Raw genomic sequence first — 24,721 nt, 5'->3', positions numbered from 1 at the left:
AACATCTCGAGCAGTGGACTTCATCATCCATGCTTTTGTCCGTTCCTACGAAACCTACGGTCTATGCTCCGAAACGCAAGAAAAGAAAGACTACTCGAATCTAATCCAACGGTGCAGTTAAAACCAAGACGTTCTTTTCGTGGAGAAGAGATAAACACATTTTTCGGTACATGTCCCGACACGTCGCATTAACATCCAGACGAGAAAGAACAGAAAGACTGGAAGGAAGAACTTCTTTGCAGAAATGGACAGCTGCGAAGCGCATTTCTCGTTTTTGTTGTCAAGTCTCCGGCTGCGCTCCAAGAACGAGAAAAAGACGGAGAAAAATCCTGACAATCTCGTAGGAATTGAACTCCCGACTCAATCGGATCCGGCGGCCGCCTGCCTCTCTTTGGGAGCTCGGGTTTAGTAGTGGGGCGGGAGGAGATGAGGCGGGTCGGGAAGGCGGATTCTCCAGGGGTGGTGAGGGTAAGCGACTCCTCACCCGAGTCCAGCTTCCGCGAGCTCGACGACGTCTTCTTGCAGGTACTGTGGTTTGGAAGATGATCCTCTGAGTAATTTGTCATTATTTTGTGATTGGATTTGGACTGTTCTCCTTACTTGCTTTTGTGTTTGAGGAACTTATTCTTGATAGGGGTAGTATTAGATTGATCGGTTGTATGGAGATAGTGTGAGAGTAAGTTGATGGGCTTAGATTGATGCTTATAGATTTCTTCCTTCCATTTAGGAAGTATTTTATTGGGAAGTGATGGAAAAATAAACCAGTAATGACTATTTTGAGCAAGATGATTTGTTGATAGTTTTGGAGCATGCATGCAAAACAATTGAAGGGAGACGATGAATGTGAAATTTCGTAGCCTTTTCTCCGTCTTAAATCTTGGTGTCTGTAGGGGATTGTTATCCAACTTTGTATGAACACCAAAGATTCTGCAAATAAGTAGATAGTTTTAGCTTGTTAGATTCTTTCTTGATTTTTATGTGGTTATATATGAATTTAGCATGAAATTTTGAGGGTTGAGATCGTTGGTCGAAGATCACGACGTTGATGCAGCAAATTTAGGATCTTTGATGATGACTGGATGACAATTTGCTGGGCTGAAGATGCCTAACTCGAGGTCGATGCCGAAGCACAAGAATTGGGCAAGAGTATCACATGAATTCACCCCTCATACCCTCAGGTTTGAGAGTAGAGATGGAAGGATCTACAGATCAAAGGCATCTCTCTTGCAGTCCACATGCCACAAGCACCACAATAATACATAGGCATCCAAGAGGAGGGATTTAGGTACAGAGAAACTCAAACTGAAGAGTCCTATCCTAATGTTATAAGGGGTACCACTAAGAAATAACCCTTAGGAGCATCTAATCTGATTCGTATAACAGAATTTACGCAGATAGTTGACAAAGTTCGCATCAAGTATAACCCAAAAATTAGTTACACATAATCATATTTTGTCGAGAACTCGTTAAAATTAACTTAAGAAACATATAGCACACCATAAATCATTTAAGGTTGTGGCTTGGCCACTGTTATTGCCCATGTACACTGCTTAACAAGGCAAAGCTTCTTTAGGGATTATCATGTTATTACTTGACACTTCATATCTCTTGACATTAAGATTTCAGTCTTGATTAATTAGCTTTTCCACAATTTTCATATCCTGCCATCATGGACAAAGCTCATTGGCTCTAAAAGAATCAGAAGCCATGATTAAGTTGATGATACAAGTTCTTGAAGAATGCAACAACTGAGGGATACCCTGAAGGGCATAATTGGGATTTAAAGATATAGGGAATCAATGATAAAAGAAAATGCTAGGAAAAAGGTTGTCTGTTCTGAAATATAGGTCATCACTAATGGGAAGAGGTAGTAGCCTGCCTGGAAAGAAGATTTGCCGTTCCACTATATAATAAGGCCTATAGACTGACAGAAAAAATTCTTCTCTCCTCTCTTTCTCTGTAAGGGGGATATTAAACTGTGAAAATCGGGACCATCTTCTAATAGCATTAGTATGCCAGGTTCTCCACTTATAGAGAATTTAGGCTGCATCAAGAACCCATGGAAGTAGAATATTATCCTGGTCATTGACTATAACAGGAGGTAAGGTCCGTATCACAAGAGACTTCATATGTGACAGTGTCTAGAGATTTCTCATCAGGCTCGAAGAGTTTTACAACATGATCCCTTCAGGAACCATATTCCATCCAGATAACTACTAGAAATCTTGGTAAAATATTCTCTCTCTTTGTCTCTTGTCAAAATAGATTAATAAAACACAATTTTAATCTTCCAACATAATTGCTGGAAAAAAATTCTTCTGCCTAATATTATTAGACGTAATAGCATACCCATGTACTCTAAGGTGACATATTCCCAAATTTTCTTCTTATGGTTGAGAAATGTGGGCCATTAGATTATTTGACCCATATAAAAGTTTCCAACTAGATATAGATATATTAAGCTATTATAGACCATAAAGTCTCTGCCACTATATTCAAGTGACTGAATTCGTTGTGCAGGACTGTTTCAGACCAGATCTGGAACGATCCGTCCGTTGGATGATTATGAAAATTTAGGTGGAGGTAGCTTCGTGAGTTAGTGTTCTAATGGCTCTGGTTTCATCTAAATCGGAGGTCGGGATGAAAAGATAAAAATAAAATAGTGGAGATACGCCAGGGAAGGCAGAACGGTAATATCCGACGTTGTGGCGGTCGTCGGAGGGTGGTGGACGGCCGTGTAGTAGGGTGGCTGCTGGAAGTAGGAGGTGGCTAGGGTTTGGAAGCTTAAAAGAGATCTACGGTTATGATCTACTCCTATGAAGATAAAGACAATCCAACGATTAATGTAAAAAGATAAGGACGAAAATAATAACTGGCTAAACTCAGATTTCTCTCAATGATGATTATTATTAACTCATGTCCACCCCTATTTATAGGAGTAAAATCCCTAATAGATCGGATCCACAAGTGGATTATCCGATTTATTTGAAATTCAAAACAGAAAGATAAAGTTAAGTAATTAATTTGACTCGACTCGACTTGATTCGACTTAACCCATGTGGTCGGATCGTAACAGGGACACATCAAAATAACCGAATAGATATGATATATTTGAATTCCAAATATTCTAATTTAAAACCTTTCTTTATTTTGCTATTGTTGTTGGATATTTTCACAAACTCATGACCTAAATTTGGATAGGCTTGAGATACATGAAAGCCTTAACAAATAAATTTTTTTAAATCTATAATATAAAATAATTCAATATGAATCAAGTCAATAATCAATAAAACTCTAAAGGGGTAATAATGATAACCAAATTTGACAACCAATGTCTTTCCAAAATAAGGCAACAGATAGTTTTCAGATGGAACAAAAGCAACTAATACAACTGAAGGTAGAAGATGCAAATCCTAAGTAGAGATAGAGTCCCAGTGCATCGTGCTCATTTGCCATACTAACTAGCATATGAAATATTAGGAAATTTTTTTTAAGTCAACAACTATAACTTAGTGAATGAGGTGAATCCATCTAAAATCTAATAAAATCCATAATCCATAAGCATTGGTTTAAAAATTTAAGGCTCAACAATTTATAATACACATATAACACTAAGCATGCTTATAATAAGAATAATAAGACACAAGTAATAATAATGTGAATAATAAGCTGATAACATGCTTAAGGTTTCATTCTATGGAACTTTTCAATCTCTATAAATGCCATTCTCATTTCGATCTGTGCCTATGGATTATTTCGAGATGATGCTTAAGTATTTTTTCTTTATAGTTGATTCTGTTAGGGTCACCAAACGGCATCACTATATAATTAATGCACTCTGACATCTTCTAAGAGTCACTAGGAGGTGTCGCTGTGTATTGAATGCCTATATTTTCTTTTACTATTGAGAGATATTAGGGTCACTTTAGAAGATTGTTGTTTAGTCTATGAATATTTCTCACCAAACGGCATCACTATATAATTAATGCACTCTGACATCTTCTAAGAGTCACTAGGAGGTGTCGCTGTGTATTGAACGCCTATATTTTCTTTTACTATTGAGAGATATTAGGGTCACTTTAGAAGATTTTTGTTTAGTCTATGACTATTTCTTTGACCATGCTAGAGTTTTCTAAATGGATCATCATATGATTATGAATAGATTTGCTTCTTGGATTTCAAAATAGATTTGAGTCACCATAGAAAAATGCATTAAGAACATCTAGCTTGCGTTCTAAAAGTCATATTTATTCATAACAAGTTTTTCACTAGTCACTCATTCACTAGTGACTCATGATTCATATACTTTCTATTTGCACGGGGAATCGCAATGTACAAACAATAATATTGCATGAAGATAACATGATATTATAATAACACAAAATATGAGACGAACAAAACATGAGTGAACCCTCACTTGTGGTCCACCTAGAATAACTCAAATCAATGATCTAGTATGAGTATAAATCTTCACCTTTACCTAATTACTTTAAATTAACACTATATAATTTGTAAAATTTTTTACTAAATATATTTGGGCCAAAAGAAAGCCAAAGACTTAGGTTGATCCACACACTAAGCTAGCAGACTAGGCTAAGGCCCAAACCTAACAAATCGCTGAGCTCACCTGACCTAGAAACAACACAGATTAGGAACAAGCTCAAACTATCTCCCTTGAAGGTTGTCATCCTTGGTAACAACCAAGACCAGAGAGGCCAATAGGTTCGCCACGACAGAGGCAACATATGCGAGGTGGGTGAGGGAGGTAAAGGCGACCGGCGGTAGAAAGGATATCGTCCATGCTTATGGCCATGGTGATTGTCGATGTCACGACCCGAAATAGGAATCATGATCGGCCATGCATCTCAATATGCTTGAGATACACGAAGCCTTATTAATACTTTCTACGTGTACGATGGCAAAATAAATAAATAAAATGAAGATCTGCTTTATTAAATTTAAAACTAATTGTAATAAACATAAATCAATGTTAATGTTTTTGAGTCTCTAAACGAAATAAATAAAATTTCTAATCTAAAGCATAAAATCTAAAAGAACGGAAAAGTAAATAGGTGAATCCTAAGTGGAGGTGGAGTCCGGGTACATCTCGCTCAGTCGCCCCGCTGACTAATAACCTGAGATAGATAAATAAATATAAAAAAAATAATCCATGAACCAACAACTATAGCTCAGTGAGTGGAATCTACTCGAAAACCAAATAAATTCTAAATTATATTAATGCTGAATAAGATTAAACTAAAAACAACAATATTTATAACAATTTGCAATAAGCATGCTCTTTAAATAATGACAATGATAACAATAGAGAGTCACAACTTGTAACCTTGCACAGTTTTAACGTATTAACATCTTTTCAATATTTATACTGTCATATGTCTCAATGGGTCTAAACCCTGTGGATCCACATCAATTAGAAGTCACCTCGAGATGATGCTTGAGACTTTTCTTCATAGCTGATCTGGTTAGGATCATCAGATGGTATCACTATGTGATCAACACATTCTGTTTTTTCCACTAACCGTTGAGAGAAATTAGAGTCACCTACGAATTTCTCATTCATCCTAGGACTGTTCCCTAACCCCGCCAGAGTCACCTAAGAAAGTCACCATAGTGATCTGATTTAGAACTTTCCCCTGGACTTTCAAATAGACTTGAGTCACCATGAAAAATCGCAAGCGATTTATACTGGGACTGTTCTTTAAGTCTTACCAATATTAGTCTCGTTTTTCTTTTTACTAATTTCAATATTTGCACAAAGTATGCTAGTCTTACCAATACTAGTCTCTAAGCAATTTATACCGGGACGGTTGTCACGACCCAAAATAGGAATCATGACCGACTATGCATCTCAATATGCTTGAGATGCAAGAAGCCTTATTAATACTCTCTACGTGTACGATGGCAAAATAAATAAACAAAATGAGAATGTGCTTTATTAAATTTTATAACTAATTGCAATAAAAACAATGTTAAAGTTTTTGAGTCTCTAAACTAAATGAATAAAACTTCTAATCTAAAGCATGAGCGGAAAGGTAAATAGGTGAATCTTAAGTGGAGGTGGAGTCCGGGTACATCTCGCTCAGTCGCCCCGCTGACTATTACTTAAAATAGATAAACAAATACAAAAAAAAAATAGAACCCATGAGCCAACAACTATAGCTTAGTGAGTGGAATTCACTCGAAAACCAAATAAATTTTAAATCATATTAATGCTTAATAAATTAAACTAAAAGCAACAATATCCATAATAATATGCAATAGGCATGCTCTCTAAATAATAACAATGATAACAATAGCGAGATGTCACAACTTGTAACCTTGCACGTTTTCAACATATTAACATCTTTTGATATTTATACTGTCATATGTCTCGATGGGTCTAAATCCTGTGGATCCACATCAACTAGAAGTCACCTCGAGATGACGCTCGGGACTTTTCTTCATAGCTGATCCGGTTAGGGTCATCAGAGGGTATCACGTTGTGATCAACACACTCTGTCTTTTCCTTTAACCGTTGAGAGAAGTTAGAGTCACCTAGGAAATTCATCCTAGGACTGTTCCCTAACCCCGCCAGAGTCACCTAAGAAAGTCACCGCAGTGATCTAATTTAGGACTTTCCGCTGGACTTCTAGATAGACTTGAGTCACCACGAAAAATCGCAAACGATTTATATTGGAACTGTTCTCTAAGTCGTACCAATACTAGTCTTATTTTTCTTTTCACAAATTTCAATATTTGCACGAAGTATGGTGATGCACTGAATATAATAATTAAATGCACATAGAAAATATAACAATTAAATTTTCGCACGTACGGATGAAATAAATAGATTTGCACATAGAAATTGCAACAATTTAATTTTTACACGTAAGGGTGAAATAAATAAATTACACACAGAAAATTTACATGGTCTGACAAAGATACAAAATACAATAAAATAAATATATGAGTAAACCCACTCACTTGAGTCTAGGCAAGACAACCGAAATCTCAAATCTCTAGCTCACGTACTAAAAATCACCACCTTAAATAATAAATAATAATCAAAATTTTAATTTGAATAATAACAATATTTTTAAAATTTAAAAACCAAAAAGAACTAAAATGGGTTTAAATTTACCCATTGGATTGGGCTGGGCTATTGCTGGCTCGGCCTATTCCAGAAAATGAGCTAATTGAGCTGGGCCAAAGCCCAACCAAAATAATGGATTGGGCTACGGGTCAACCCGCAGCCCATCCTAAAACTAACTAGTTCGGGTCGGATCTGTGGATTCGAAATCCAAACCCGACTCGAACCCGAACTGAATTAAAAAGGGGTTGGCTCAGGTTAAACCCGAGCCCAGCCAACCCCTTCTCTCCTTTCTCGCGACCGACTCGAGAAGAGGACTGAGGGAGGGGGTGACCGCCGGCAACCCCTCGCCGGCGATCCTTCATGACCACCTTCAACCTCTCCTCTCTCTCTCTCTCACTCTTTCTTTGCCGTCCTCACGAGGTGGAGGAGAACTCACCACCGACGGCCGACGCGGAAGCCAACGCCGATCGGAGCCATGAGGGCTTCGTAGAAGACATCACCGACACCGGGCTTGGAGCACGAAGCTTCCGGTGACGATACGGTTGCGACCCGAAGCCGCCGGCCGGCGAGAGTTGCCGGCGAGAGTTGCCGGCGAAGCCGAAATCCCCAATTTAGGTATTTCTAATTTACTTTATTAAATTGAAATTAAACTTGAGGGGTGGGAGAGGGCTTACCAAGGAGTCGCGTGGTGGTCTCCGATGGCTTCGGCGGTGCTCCGGCAGGCCAATTCCACGACGTGACTCCGACGGTGAGTAAAAGATAAGAAAACGAAAGAGGAGAAGAAGAAGAGAGAGAGGGGAGGGGGCTAAGATGGTTAAGCAGAGAGAGAGGTTTTTAATTTATAGATTAAGGATAAAAAATCCTAATCTACTCCGATCCGGATTAGGCGCGATTCTGCCCTGCACCTTGTCGCGTGCCAGAGAGTGAGAGGGGAGGGGCTGCACGTGTAGAGCATGTGCACCCTCCTCTCTCAACCCCAAATTTTTTTTTTCGATTCTGACAACGGTCGACAGCTTGACTCCATGGCCGGCGGCCATGGAGTTGTCTCCTCCACACCTTGAGCCATGAAGACTTCAAGGGAGTGCGCCTGCGACATGACATGAGGTCGATGACGCGAGACTTTGGCACACGAGCAATAGCGACCCGAAGCCGCCGGCTGGCATGAGTCGCCCGTGAAGCCGAAATCCCAAATTAGGTATTTTCATTTTACCCTATTAAACTTAAATTAAATTTGAGGGGTGGGAGAAGGCTTACCAAGGAGTCAAATGGTGGTCTCCGATAGCTCCGGCGGCGCTCCGGCAGGCCGATTCCACGATGTGACTCCGACGGTGAGGAAGAAGAAAACGAAAGAGGGGAGGAAGAAGAGAGAGAAGGGGGCTGAGGGTTTTAATTTATAGATTAAAAGAAAAATCCAGATCTAATCCGCCTCCTCTCTCAACCCCTAAATTTTTTTTTTCTGATTCTTACAGTCGATCTTGTAGCTAGAGTAATGGGGATCTCAAAGTGAAGAATCAAAAGCTTCAACATGACGAGGCAAACATGCTAAAAGGTTTAGACATAGCCGAGGTTGACGATAGCGACTAGATGCGAGTTGAGAAATCGACCCTTGGGAACCTACTCATAGCACTCAGGACATGATGGCAACTATGGAGCTTCCAAGATTGTTCACCGGTGTCTTGAAGTTGTTGGCCCATGAAAATTCGCCGTCGAGGCTACAAATAAAAAAATGAAGTTGTAACTTTATTTATTCTATTAAATAGCATATAGAAGAGGACTCACAAGCATACCTGATATGGTCCAAGTCTAAATTGAGCCTGAGTCTGATTTAGCTCAAGTTCCTGAATTGTAAGTCTTTGCAGTTCAGGGAGAATAATTAGCATATATTCATATAGTATTAAAAAAATATGAAACTAGATGGATTAGATCAATGACGTCATTATCTATGTTTTTCATGTTTGGACTTTCAATAGATTTAGATTCAAATCTAGGGTGGAATCACGATCAAATCCGACGGAGAGACAAAAGTTGGATGTATAAGATTAATTTTTAGTTTGTTTTAGTCATCTTATGACTTACTCTATAAATAAGGCCTTATGGCTTGAATGACTTTCTTTCTTTCTATATAGGTTAGCCTATCATAGCCGCTGACTATCTACTTGCAAGGCCAACCCCTTTGCACGCCAGCCATCATCCAATCGAGAGCCCTACCTATTACGAACTGATCATAGTTGATCCGAAGCAAGGGGGTCTAGGTTTGTTAGACAGAGGAGGCCAATGGGTGGTGATGAATGTCGAAGGTGGTGGAACACGGTTGGGAGAAATGATGAGCGGTGGTGGTGGTGATAAAGGGAGATTAATATACATCTACTACTAGAATACTTTTACTTTTACTCCTAAGATAGTCTAAGGCTAAAAGATAATCTCGATGCTTCAATGTATGCCTAAGATATAAGTTATAAGGCCTTATTTATAGAGAATAAAACAAAAGAGTCCTAAACCTAATAAGACACAAATTGATAAACTTAACTAAACTAGTCTCCATAGTTTCCTCGGATTGGTTCTTTGTTCCGCCCCAGATAGTGTTTGAATCACAAGAAGTTTCAAATATAGGAATTGTAGATAATGACATCTTTGATCTTATACATCTAGTTTCATATTATTTGGACATCTCATGAATATTTGATAAAATTTTTCCAATATTATACAAGTTCTAGCTTAGGATTCTAACTAAATCACATAAGCTAATAAAATAAGTAAGGTAAATAGACTCGATATATCGAGCCCAATGTCCCCATGAGGCATTTCGGTCAGACCCAGATTACAAGCCCACCATGGTTCTCAATTTTGGCTGATCTCGAACCCACCCCAAAACTAGTCTTTTTGGTGGGGTATCCACTGATCCGTATCAGCTAAGTTTTGGCTATTTCGGTTGAAATGAACCAGATTGGCCAAGCGAAAGGGAGAAAGTGAGGGGAGATAGCAAAGAAAGAAAGGGAGAAAGAGAGAAAAGAGTGAAGAGCTCATCGGACATTGATGGAATTATATCTACGTTGGTTGAGTTTGCCAGAGGTTAGGAGAGGAAGAGTTCGCTAGAGGTTGATGGAATTGTATCTACGTTGGAAGAGTTCGCCGAAGGTTGATGGAGTTGTATCTACGTCGGAAGAGTTCGTCAGACGTTGATGGAGCCAGATCTATATTGGAGTAGTTTGCCAGACATTGATGGAGCCAGATCTACGTTGGAGAAGTTTGCCGAACGTTGATGGAGGTTGGAACTACGTTGAGAAGCATCATTCAAAAGAGAGAGGGAGTGGGACTGTAGGAGAGGAAGATGAGTGCGTAGGAGAGAGAGAGAGAGAGAGAGAGAGAGAGAGAGAGAGAGAGAGAGAGAGAGAGAGAGAGAGGGTAGGAGAGGAAGTGGGAGAGAGAGGAAGGGAGAGAAAGAGGGCGAGGTTAGGATCGAAGGTTTTTTGGAGAGGGAGAGTAGACTAGAGATAATGATGAGATGAGAGAGAGTTAGTGGGAGATTTAGTAGAATAGTTAATAATAGAGAGAGTGTGAGAGAGTTAGTGGAATAGTTAATAAGAGAGAGGGTGGGAGAGAGTTAGTGGAGAGAGAGTTAGAAAAAAAATTACTTATATGAGGGGGGGGGGGGGGAGAGAGTGCATGAGTGGTAGAAAATAATATTTTTATTTTTTAGACTTTATATGTGAATAATTTATATTTATAACTTATTATTATTATTTCTAAAAATTTTGTTATTTTTCTGTATTTTAAAGTACAAGTCGATACTGTCGATATGGTTGATATATGTTGTTTTTTAAGACGGTCGATTAAAAATATCCTGATTTCGATACTTGGAACCTTGATCACCAGCAACATTGACTCTCCTCTCTTCCCTGGCTCAACGTCTATTCGCTGACTTCCCCTTTGTGCGCCGCACCTATTTGGTTTGCATTAATGGTATCATAGCTAATGTTCCTCGGCATGGCCATCACACTGGATCCTGATATCAACTCCTGGCCGCATCAATGGTATCATCCCCTTCCCCAGCTCGCATGCATGCACTTGCCAAGCCTCGGTGTGCACATGTCAAACTAGGAAAAAGACCTATAGCTTTGAAAGCTTGGTCCAGCCCTAGCCCTAGCACATTGATAGCCTCCAGCTCTTAGTCGCAGTCTAACCTAGGTAAGTACACCATAGCCTTGCTCATGGCTAGCCCTTGGCCTTTCTTAGCTGATCTCGATTACAACCTCATTGGTAGACTCTATTGCAACATACTAGTTGAGGTGAAGACGTCTCAACTTCGTTCTTTTGCGGGTGCTTTCAACTTGGTATAGGTGATGGAGGAGAAGCTTTAGGAGCCTCGGACAGTCTAAAAACCAAAATAGACATCTTTAGAATAAGGTGGTCGGAAGGGTGGTGGAATGATATGGTCCAAGGCTGAATTAATCCTAAGTCCAACTTAGCCCAAGTCCGTGAATTGCAAGAATTTACAGTTTGCACAATTCAGGGAGAATAATTAGTAGATATTCATATGATGTCGACAAAATATGAAACTAGATGGATTAGATCGGTGACGTCATCATCTATATTTTTTGTATTTAGACTTTCTACATATTCAGATTCTATCTAAGGTGGAATTGCGATCAAATCCGAGGGAGAGATGGAAGTGGGATGGATAAGATTAATTCTTAGTGTATTTTAGTTACCTTAGGATTCTTACTTTATTTCTCTATAAATAAGGTCTTATGGCTTTTATTTTAGGTATCATTAGTGATAATTTAAGTTAGATTAATCTTCTCCCTATCTCTATCATTTTGAGTTTTCTCACTCCTCATCCCTCTCAGCCCTAATCATCCCTTCCCCTTGCACGATTTTCTTTCTTTTCTTAGCCAATTGATCTTATCATAGTTGTTGGCCATCTACCCACAAGGCCAACTCCCTTGTATGCTGACCATCATCAAACTGAGAGCCCCACTAGCTGTCCTCCCTTCCTTCACTATCTCAAACATCTATCCACTGACCTCCCACTCGCTCACCCACCTGGTCCGCATCAATATTGCAGGGTTGTCTTTGCTTGCTCCTGCGATGCTCCAACGATTAGATCCGATAACACACGCTCTTGCTGGGAGGAAGAAAACGAAGACGAAATAGGAGCACAGAAAAAGAGGTTATGACATGAGGAGAAGAGGAGGATGCTAGTGTTTTATAAAGAAGAAATTCTAATGTGTGCTCCAACAGCATTCGTGATGATTTTGGCAGGATTAGTCGTGATCGTGGAATGGGTCAGTTAAGGAAAGAAGAGAAGAAAGGAGAAGGCACGTGCATCGCATATGAACTTTCCTTAATCTTTTTATTTTTATTTTTTTATTTCTGATTTTTACATATACTTTCTAGAGCATAACTATATACTTTATAAATTTGTAAACTTTTGTTGAGTGGTTCTACTAAGACAAAAACCTCGACCTTATTGATGAAATTTCACTAGTATAGAATCCTAGATTCTAGTGTTTTTGTAGCTATATACTTACCATTATGTATGCTTGGTCAGTACTGTTGATATGATTAATAAACTTTATATTATAAACTGTATATTGTGTTAGGAAATCCAGAAGAAGCCAACATAACTCTTCATATAGTTGAGCATATCTTGTTCTGCCAAAACCTACAAATTTACCTAAAACTAATCTATATCCTGGAAATCTTGTGGCAGCATATGTAATCTGGATCATACTTTTAGTGGACCATTAAATTTATAATCAAAATCTGTTTGTTCTGTTCTCCATCTTATATTTGTATTGATTTTTTGTTTCCATTTTGTTCATTAGTATATCATGATAGAGCACTGGAGTCGTCATGGAAGAGCTTAGGCCATGCCTATGTAACTACTAGTTACATCACATCAAGACTTGGTTGAATAAACTCATTCTGTTTTCTCCCTTATCTCCTAATTTTAAGTCCTTCATATGCCCTATAATCCTAAGTAAATTTGTTATCTGGAGTGAGAAGTTTTTGGTTGACTAGTATGCCTACTTGAGTGCATAAAGCGTCATCCCATTATTGTTGGTGACAAATAAGGTGATATTTGATCAAAGTTGCTATTTGTCAGCTGCTCATATAATTTGTTTTTTCATGCATTAGACTCAGGCGAGAATCTGGCTTGGGGAGGTTCTCCACCTTAGATTCAATGAAGAGACATCTGTTGCTGACCTTCTTGCTGATGGGGAACTACTGTATGCTTATTTTTTTCCTTGATCTTGTCCTATTATCAAGTGACTTTCTTCTAGTTTCAGTAATTTCATTTAGTGTTGCTAGAATACTATGTTAACTGACAAACTATACAATTTAAATTTTTAGAGTAGTTGGTAAGTTAATATGGCTTCAAAACAAAGGTCCTGGGTTCAAATTTTGTCTTAGCCTAAAAATACAAAACCTGTACCCATTCAATTTAAGTCCACTTACTGGGTTTATAATAAATTCTCAAAGTAGAGGTGAGTGAGAGTGTTAAAATATAAAATATAAAAACTATCAAACTCTAACAACTTAAACTTTTAGAGCAGTTGATGAGTTAACATATTTTTCTCTAAACAGTTAAAAGTTTCTAATCATGACATGTCCATTATTTGATGAGTGAAATGATAAGTTAGAGTTTTCGATAAAAAAAATCCAGTTTTCAAGTGATTGCTCAGTTAAGTAAATCAAAACTACAACTGAGAATACTGTAATCATACAATTCATGGTACACAACAAAAATAATGCAGAAAGAAGGTAAAAGACCATAAGGGTAGGACTTTCACATATTGGAGTTAAATTTCATCGTTAGGAGTACTTGTTAAATGATATGACAGCTGTCATACATGTACAAGTGAGGTTGTAGAAGTTAGTACTATTCTTAGTGGTGCATAGATTACTAAATAATTTAAAAAAACATTTGTTCTTATTTATTGCTTACTTCTCTTTACATGGCCAACAGATTTCAAGTATCAAAAGTTGTGTGGAAAATGCTGTTGAAAAAATATGCAGAACTGAAGCATTCAAAAGTATACATCTACGAACGAACATCTTTTGGTAAGAGTGATGGAAGATACATGGCTTATCCTAAGGTTGACTCGTTCCTAAAGGTACAGTAATTTATTTGTTCATTTACTCACCCTTTTCTTAATAACTCAATGATTGAATGGCATGTCTTATTTGATGCCCCACTAGATCATTTATTTTACTAGTATTAGTCAATAGTCTTCTTTGTGAAAAGTTAGTTGTCTTTATAAAAACTCCATTAGATGGCTGGAAATAATAAGTATGGTGGTTTGCACCATAAACCAAGATAAATTATAATTCTGCATTCCTACTCATTTTAGTTTTTCTTTGCATTTTTACCTATTTCAGCTATAAATTGACCAAAATGCCCTTACATCTATTAAGTGGACAAAGTCGCATCACCTGCAACATTAAATGACAAAATCATATTACCTATTTTGCCCATCTCTCTCTTTCTAATTTTATATTCACGAGGAAAAATAATATATATTTGTGAAGAGATAGGCAAGAATGGAGAGATAAAATATAGATAAAGTTTCTGTTCTTCTCCTATGGCAACACAACACTACTTTATTCATTTTTTTTTCAGTATTAATAAAGAATTCTTCAACAAACTCTCTCTTTCACCTTTCTAATGAAATCTTTTGCTAAAACTTTACATCTATACCACTATGTTATAGTCATTTTTTACATAGAAAGTGTTATAAGAATAGATGAGTATAAAATACTTTTTTTCTATGAAAGTGGAAGTATTCGTCTTTTATACATTAAAAATAATTCCATCGTGCTAAAAATGAAGGCAACAATTTATAAATTAATAATAGAGCATCTAGATGAATATGCTATTGCAATTAACTATCTTTTCTCATCGAAGTAAGTTAATTCTTTTATCGACATTATTGAGGTTGAAGATCTCTTAATGTTTGAAATATGTCCAATATATTAAACAACTATATATTTAGTTAGTAAAATTTAGGGATATTTTCCTTTTCACCTCCTAAACTACTATCATTTTTCATAATGACTCCCTAAACTATTTTTTGGTACACAATGATTACGAATTATAAAAAATACTTCACCCCCTTAACGTCGTAGATGGAATCAGAAAATTGACCAATTTGCTCCTCCATTTTGGTCAATATAAAATTTTCTTTTGAGTTGCATGTAACTTGCATGTGCATATAAGGGGTAAATATGTCATATTTTTGTCACATGACTATCACATAATAATTTATGGATAGAAATAGTTAATAAAAATCTAACGGAAGTGATGGGGAGAGAGGTATGTTTTATAGTTTAGGTGGTCATTGTGTACTAAAAAATAGTTCAGTAAATCATTATTGGAAAATAATGATAGTTCACTGGATGAAAATGAAATTATCCCTAAAATGTATAACCATAAGAATGGACTAAGGCAATATTTGTAAATTCCTTAGATATAGTTACAGATTTTATAAATATTCATCTTTAGGTTATGTAAATATTTATTATTTGGATTCCATTAGTATAGTTATGGATTCTTTAGATATATTTGTAGATTCCTAGATATATCTAAGGAATCCATAGTTACTAATTTTAAAATCTATAATTAATTCTTTGAAATTCATAATCAGTAACTAAAAAATCTAAAGTTAGTATACACAAAATCTAAAGATATGAACTATGGAATCAAGAGTTAGTATCATTGAAATCTATTATTGTCACTATATATAGGATTAAGTTCAACTAAATAAGTCATTTTATCAGTCAAAGTGTGTTTAGAATTATCAAATCTGAAATCCATAGTTATAATAATAGAATCTAAAATTAGTAACTACAGAATTTGGAGTTGGTATCTATAAAATTCGTAGGCAGCATATATGAAATCCTAAGATACTAATTGTACTTGGAGCAATTGTGGCTTTATTTATATTCTCTCCCTGTTTTGATATCATGATGATCCTTCCTTCCTTTGACTCCATCAATTTCAATTTTCGCCGTAATTCTCACAGGTGTCATAATCCTCAATTAGTCATTTACTCATTGTGCTTGTAGAATATTTGTGTGTAATTATTAATCATGAATACGTATCCATGAATTCCATCAATATATCTATGAATTATAGAAATAGTATTAATATTTCCCTAGTTAAATGTATGCTGAAAGCATGTATAAAAATTGTATTTTATTTATATTTAGCACCATTTAATGAGTTGTAATGTATTCATACCCAAAAGTTAATAGTGATATTACTATTAAACATTATATTAAAAAGTAGTTTTACACCCATATTACAGGTCATGTTACAAATTGGAAAAATACAAATAATCATGACCTACAAGATTTAGAATTAGTTTCTGTACAACAAAGAAATGTTTTCATATAATTTACCAGCATAAAAGAATAATAGAGTACAGATACAAGAAAACATGAAAAAATTGTTTTGACCACTTAGGGTTCGACTTGACCGAGTCCAATATATGGTGAAGAGCACCTTAGGTTCAGCACCTAAGGTTTAAATTCAGGAAATGCAATTAGGACCCTAGAACTCGTCCTTGAGAGATGACCCAACCTTCTTGCCTATCCCTTTCTCTACTACTCGACACCTACACTCATGCTGCTCACTATCTCAACTCAAACTGCCCTACCTAGGTTGAGTTCCACCACCACCATATCGACCTTCATTCCACCATTCATTCCGATAGATTCGTCCGTCATTCCGAATCTATCAACTCCCCAAAGCTATTCATTGATCCAACCATTGAATCTCAAGGACCTACTTAATTTTAAAGGTTCATGATAGACCTAGTTTTTACCTCAGAGATCAGATCTCATAATCCAGGTTATAGTTAGTCTCGTGTGGATCATGGGATTTGGTAGACATCTTCGGATTGCCGATCGAGGGGTGTCTATTGGTAGTATCAGAGTTGGTCAACCTCAGACCACCATTAATGACTAACACCAGATCCTAACACCAGATCCATGGACCTGCTCCTCCTACGAATGTTAGAGGAGATGTGTGCGGATTGTGAAGCACATAGAGCATCTCTAGAGGTGGCTCGTACATCGTAAAAGAGATTGATAAAGCTTCTCACCCAGACGATCGCTGCTGATCCTACAAACCGAGAGCCATCTCCACCAAATCCACTTCCCATGGAGCAACCAGAAGGACAACTTCCTTTCGGCCCAGCAATTCGATCTCCATCGGTGGAGAAGTATGATATCCAAACCACTGCGGCTAGACTTGAACTTCCCAAGTTCGAAAGGGATGATCCGATAGGGTGGCTATACTGGGTAGAGCAATTTTTTGCCGCCCAAAGGACAGTGGATGAGGCTAAGGTACTACTTGCCAGTTTGCATTTCAAAAGTCTTGCATTGCATTAGTTTGGCTTTGACCAATGGAAGACTTGCGAGGTGGGCCAATTTTAGTACCAGGATTTAATAGCAGTTTGGAGCAGAAGGATACGAGGATTTTGATGCTCTCCTCACAAAGTTGGTACAATAAACCACTATGGCAGCCTATGAAGAGAAGTTTGGAAGAAGATAACTAGAACCATTGCTATGAAGCTCTTTCATATCTAGGCTACAGGGAGAAGTTCAAGCGGATGTCTAAGGCTTTTCGTCCAACTATGTTAGATGATGCTTTTTTGGAATGCTATATTGATAGAGAAGAAGCATAAGGAGCTAAGGAGAGTCAAGGCAAGGCACCACCGATGGAACGGGACAATCGACACTCGGTTCAACTGATTGCAGCCTTGGTAAATCCTACTGCAATACTAGGGCTAGCCCAGCTTGCGTGGTCCTAGAAACCCATTTCGACCCTCAGATGATGTGCAAGCAAGTGTGGAAGTAACTCTGGACCAGATCAGGAAGGAACCCGTCAAAGAAGAAGTGCAAGCGGAGATATTGAAGTAGCTTATTTCGGAACCACTGCGTCAAAAACTCTTCAAGTGGACGGCGTAATCAAGAAGCATTGTGTACATATCTTTACCGATTCAGGTGGTACACATAACTTATTAGATTAGAGGTGGAGCCAACGACAGGGTTTGTAGTCGCTCTTGGTGAAGATTAGTTTCTATTCGAATTGATAATCTGGATAGAAATCAGCATGAAACTTGCGAAGGTAACTGGGATTGATTTAATCGTTGGATTGATCTGAGATTTAGATACTTCCTCTATGAGTTAGAAATCCAACGCAACTGGAATCACGACAATCAGATGAGTAGATCAAAATTTACATATGAAATAGTGATTGAAGGTCAGGAGATAACGGGATGGACGTGGAATACGTGGTTAGGGTTATGGAAGATGATTATGGTATGGTGGATGGGTTAGTGCATGGAACTAGATGAGGGAGGAGAAGGGAGCTTTTAGGTATGGCTGGTTGCTAGAGAGAGGAGAGAGAAGCGATGGAGAATTAGCCTCAGCCGTAGATGAGAACTTGGGTTGGATACCAAGGGGGAGGAAGGAGGAGGGAGAAGATGGCTTAAGCCTAAATGAAAACCAATTCTAATATTCAATAATCAATATAGGCTATTTTTTTACATATATAGAGACTAGCCAAACATCAAAAAACCCTAAATAAATCCTATTACAATTCAACTTTTTCGTCGTGCGTTCGAACGCACTCCGATCACATTCAAAAGGCCAAAACGCATTCTCTGTATATGCAAATGCGAGATCAGGTGTTCGAACGACTACATTTGAATGCACTTACCAAAAATTATTTTATTTTCCTAAATTATATATAGAAATTGATACAAATTGAAGCAGTTTCACTATGCACCTAAATTAAGAACCGCAACACATTGTCCTAGGCACCTAATGGTTATAGAGGTTAGGACTAGTACTCTTTGATTTTAGAGTCTTATGGATGTCCTACCATCGAGAAGGGCGAGAAGTGCACTTTGATGGTGTCTAGGGGCAGCCGATCCCTGCCTTGCAACTAATGATGGGGCTGCTAGGAGCACACAAGAGGGCCTACTTGTAACAACCCAGAATTTTAAAATATAAATAAATAAAATAAATAGAAATATATAGTTTAGATAACGAGGAATTTTACTTTATCTCTTATATTTTAGAATTTTTATTAAATTTTTAGATATATCTTTAAGATATTAGAATCCTTATTCTAATAGAACTCTTATTATATTTTTCAACTATAAAAGGGAGGCCTAGAAGAAAACCATAGAAGGATTTTTTAGATAGAAGTTAGGGGCATTGCTATAGTACCAAAGAAAAAAGAGAGGAGATTATTCTTGGGGGAGATTCGAGAGAAAAAAAAAAGAATAGAAAATAGAGGGAAAAAGAGAAGAAAAGGAAAGAGGAGACAATCTTGGAGTGTTTTGGAATTCGTGCAGATTACGATTAGGATGCGAAAATTAAATTATTTTGGATTGAGCGATCCAGGCAAGTTCCCACTCATATTTTCTTAAATTTTTATTATATAAAAATAGAATTGATGAATTGTAAATATCTCTTTATGTTTATTCTTATTATGTTTAATTTTATAAGATAAGAAACTTTACAATATGATGATGTAAGAAATTGTTGTTTTAAGGATTTTTAATAAGGAATAAGAAATATTAATATTTTGTATTCTATAGAAAATTCGTATTTATCATTCTTGGGAAAAAAAGGATTTTATTACTTATTATTTTTCAGATTTCAAAGTATTTATTTTTACTTCTGAAAATAAGAAATAAATTAGGAATATTTATATTTAAATGAATTTTTAGATTTCTGAAAATAATTAATATCTATTTCTACTGTAGAAAATAAGATATAAAGTAGTAATATTTCAATTTATATGGATTTCGAATTTCTGAAAATAAATAATATTATTTTATTTCGAGAAAATAAGATATAAATTATAATTACTTCAATTTAAAGGAATTTCGGATTTGTAAATATATATATATGCTTATATATATATATTATTATATTTTATTTTCATAAAATAATAGAGGAGATATTTATGCTAATATATTTAATTTTCTATGAATAAAATATAAGAGATTGTTATTTTTTAGAATATGATCAAAAATAAAATATTATTTTTGAGACCTGAAATTTTGCAAGATTGAATATGAGATTATTATTTATTCGTGTTTTCTGACCCATTAAGAATGATTTATATTTTATATATATTGGAGGAAATAGTAGTATTTGAATTTATGAATTATTCGTGAAAAACCCTTAGACACACGTATGTATCTAACCTCTAAGCAATGATATTTGTCGTTCGCTTAAGTAAAAGTCGGAAGAAATATTAAAAACGAAAGTAGAGATGAACGCCAAGATTTTAACGTGGAAAACCCAAACGGGAAAAAACCACGGATCCAAACTCGGATCAAAACCAATCACTATGATAGTAGCAGTTACAAGACTGACTCACAAAACAACCCGTCGATCTAAACGACTTTGTTCCTCTCAGTCTTGATCGCTAGAACCCACGATTCACTACTTCTTGTGATTGAAGTCCAATCTTAGTAGCCCTCGAGATTGAACTTTCGTCTAGATAGCCCTTAAGACGAAAGATTAAGATTTGTAGATGCGAAGGGCCTTGTTTGTTGAAGAACCGATGTAGCCTCCAAAAAGTCTCCTTGAATAATCTTCTTCAACTGCCCTAGGTTAGGGCAACACTATTCTTATATATGATCTCCAAGATAGAGCCAAATCCAAGTCATATTCGTACTCACGAAAATCCAATAAATTGCAAACTTCATAGGTGCATTTGAACGCGGCCCGAGTGCGTTCGAACGGCCTAACTTAATCTCAGGTGCGTTTGAACGGGCCCAAGTGCGTTCGAACGCGACAGCTTGAATTCTTCAGCTTGCGTTCGAACGCGTTTGTGAACGCTGCTCTCGGTCTGTGTGAACGCAGTATCCGCGTTCGAACGCGTTTGTGAACGCGGCTCTCTGTCTGTGTGAACGCAGTGCCCGCGTTCGAACGCGCTTGTGAACGCGGCTCTCTGTCTGTGTGAACGCAGATTTCGCGTTCGAATACGTTTGTGAACGCGGTGAGAACGCGACGGCTTTTCTCCAATGATCTTGCAATTCTTCACACCAGTGATATTCTAGACTTGTGTAAAGCTCAAATACATGAAAAAATATACTTAGAATATTTTGTACAAAATTGCCAACAAATAAAAAACCTAACAATCTCCCCCTTTGGCAATTTGTGATAAAACACCTAGGTTACAAGATATTACAATGACTTCAAACTGAGCAATCAACAAGTCTAGAATATTTTGCACATCAATCCCTGCAAGGAAACATATACCAATCCAAGATCAAGTGAAAGTTATAAATAAAAAAATCAAAACACAAGTTATCACAAGAGCAAAAATTTAAACAGATAAAGATTAAACACACGTTATCACAATTACTTCAAGTTAAGTTCAAATGCCAACGACACTAAGACAAAGCAAAGTTCAACCATCAAGTAAACTCCACTAAACTCCCCCTATGCCCATACTCCCCCTACACACCTAGACACCTAAACACTGAGACACTCTCCCCCTTTTTGGCACAAATGCCAAAGACTAGGAACTCGGAGGAAACTGACGATGAAGAATCGTCAACACGGAATCAAGTACAGTTCCCTGACGGACTTGCTCAGTACGTAGATCATTCACCGCGAAATGGAGATCCTGCACTTGAGTACTAAGTTGATCGAACCGGTTCGAGTACTGTGGTAACTCCCCCTCAGTGGGAGATAAGTCATCGGCAGAGCTATCATCAGAACTGTCGAGATGCGATGACCGACCAACGGCGGAAGAGGATGGTTTGAGAGGAGACGTCTGGTCGTGAGCTTGACTCCGCTTCAGAGTAATCCGATCCAATGGTTTCTGCGAAGTAAGAGAAGGTTCCGAAGCATCTACTCGCACCCCACTCTGAGTGCACAAATTGGTAAGAAAAATGCCAAAAGGTAATCCCTCACGAGGTGCTTCTTTCTGTGCAGCTGAGAGAATGGAATCATAGATCACTGCAGCTAAGTCAATAGAGACTCCCGATAACATGGCATGAAGAAGGAACGCACGATCCAGACTAATGCTGGAATGTCGAGTCTTGGGGGTGACATTGTACAGACAAAAGAGGTGAAGCATGCGATCCACAGATGTCAGCCTTGCATGCGGCATCATGTTACCTTTCCAACGTTCCCCTTTGATCAGGACTGTACCGGCATAGTCATTTATATCAGGGAGTGGAGCAGACGTCGGATACTGAAACTCACCATCAGGCAGACTCAGTTCAGCACGAATAACATCGGAATCCAGGTATATAGATACACCACGAACAGTAGAACGTATACAGTGATCGAAAATCGTGGCATTACTAAAGAATTCACGAACAACTTCCACATAAGCTGTCCCGCTCATCCGACACACTGATAACCATCCTCGTTCAGTAAAGATCTGTTCAATCCCCAACTTAGAAAAATCAGATATAACCACGGGTCTTTCACAGATAACAGGACGGGTGCCAAAATTATGCTTGTAACGATCCGCAGCCGTTGTTGAAGAAAACTTGGGAGCCGAGGATGGCGAGGAAGGCGGCCTTGGTTTCTTGGTCACCGTCGTTTTCTTAGGCATTCTTGAAAAGAAAACACGTTTCAATATTCAATACATGCCGAAAGCAACCAAAAAATAGCAAGAAATCCAAAAAAAAATGGTAGAAACCATGAAGCCCCAAAAGGAAAAACATCTTGCACTTGAAAAACGCTAAGATATCACGTTCAATCTCACAAGAACCATCATACCTTGCAAATGTGTGATGGATGATCATACCTTGCAAATGTGGGGAGAAACTCAAAATTTTGGTTGAAAGACACTAGATCCGGAGGAGATCTACCCACAAAAAGGATTTGAAGTGAAAAATTCGATGAAAAACACCAAGATCTTGAAGATTTGAGAAGGGGAAAATGAAGGGTTTTTAGGGTTTGGAGAATGGAAGATGAAACCCTTGGGTTCGGACGCAATATTTAAAGAACCCACGCGTGCGTTCGAACGCACCAGTCCGCGCGTTCGAACTCAAGAATCCTCGTTCGAATGCCCCTTTTTTTTTTATAACTAAAAACAAGTTAAAAATCTTTTTGGAGATGCACTTCTAGAATTCCAAAATATAATCAAGATATAGAATATGACAATCAAATGAAATAAGTCATACAAGATCAATCAAATCATCAAAAGCATATTATAATCAATTCGAATGCATCACTCAAAATTACATTAATCTTGATTGATCATAACGATATGCATATCCAAGATGAGCATAGATAACATGAACCAATCTTCTTAAACAAACTTTACTATATAAACAATGATGCAACACAGTAGTCAAACTGACTTAGTATAGAAATTTTGCACTTTTCGACTTATTCTCCATAATACAGTAGGAATTTTTCCTGTATTTTTTTTTTATTGAAACATATATGTGCAATGATGGCTTTCACACATGAGTAGGTAGCCCTTTTCTTGTAGTACAAATCAAACGATGTGCAAGAAGAAATTCACATATATCATTTTTTTTTTAAAATTTGCAAATAATGTACTGAGTCAAACTGGACTCGAAACAAGACAGCTTTCACACTAACTCATTGTAGCCCTTTTCATTGATCTTTTATAAAAATATATTTGATAACTAAGCATGAGGTCAAACTGTGCAAATCAAAGTTAATAGAGAGCTATTTAAAAAAAAATATTCATGATATCATGCTCACTCAAGAATACACATACGTTATGAGGCATTAAATATTTATTATTATAGAAATCGAGGTAGTGACAAAATCAAAATTGAAACAATATACTACAAGATGACAAAATTGACTATAATAACTCATAATCAAGAGAAAAATCATATTTTTATGTCAAGAGTATATTATTGAATCTAGGAGTGCATCAAATTTTTTTATTTTTTTATTTTTTTTATGACAAAAACTCTCGATAAATCTGAAACTAAAACCAAAGAAAATTTCAGAGTAAATGAAAACCTAAAAAAAACGAAACAAAAGAAACTCGCAAACTAAAAAGAACACAAATCCCAATAAAATCAGTCCAAATCACAAATCCCTAAAGAAGTACAAAGATACTCAAATCTCTGTAAATCCAAAGGTTTTGTAAACAAGTCACCCAACTGTTTCTCCGTCTCAACATGTTCTAGTGCTATTGTTTTGTCTTCAACTAACTCACGTATAAAATGATGTCGGATATCAATATGTTTTGTACGCGAGTGTTGAACAGGATTTTTCGATATATTAATAGCACTCATGTTGTCACAATAAAGCACCATAGTATCTTGTTCAATGCCATAATCCTTGACCATCTGTTTCATCCATAGTAACTGAGAACAACAACTTCCTGCTGCAATGTACTCGGCCTCCGCAGTAGATAAAGATATCGAGTTTTGTTTCTTACTGTGCCAAGCAACCAGATTGTTTCCAACATAAAAACATCCACCTGAAGTACTTTTTCTATCATCACATGAACCTGCCCAATCAGAATCCGTGTATGCCGATATGATAGCACCCGAGTCATAAGTAAACCAGATACCTAAATCAACTGTGCCACTGACATTTTATGATACGTTTCACAGCAAACAAATGTGACTC

General features: G+C 37.1%; 1 protein-coding gene across 3 annotated transcripts in view; it reads left to right on the top strand.

Annotated features, from left to right (window-relative positions):
- Positions 1-204: 204 nt before the first annotated feature.
- The window catches only part of LOC140773819 (uncharacterized), a 42,459-nt gene continuing 17,942 nt past the window's right edge, over positions 205-24,721 (top strand). The window contains exons 1-3 of one of the 3 annotated variants that reach the window (XM_073116576.1): positions 205-525; positions 13,235-13,326; positions 14,067-14,214. In XM_073116576.1, coding sequence (XP_072972677.1) covers positions 427-525; positions 13,235-13,326; positions 14,067-14,214 — 339 coding nt within the window. In that variant the 5' untranslated portion in view covers positions 205-426. Of the gene's footprint in view, positions 526-13,234; positions 13,327-14,066; positions 14,215-24,721 lie in introns of those variants that run through there. The other 2 variants (XM_073116577.1, XM_073116578.1) reach the window with 2 other exon arrangements.

Source organism: Typha angustifolia, chromosome 13 (assembly GCF_048772165.1).
Source record: "Typha angustifolia cultivar Huaian chromosome 13, ASM4877216v1, whole genome shotgun sequence".
Taxonomy (NCBI): domain Eukaryota; kingdom Viridiplantae; phylum Streptophyta; class Magnoliopsida; order Poales; family Typhaceae; genus Typha; species Typha angustifolia.
The sequence above is the reverse complement of the archived record's forward strand: the minus strand, read 5'-3'. Positions and strand labels throughout refer to the sequence as shown.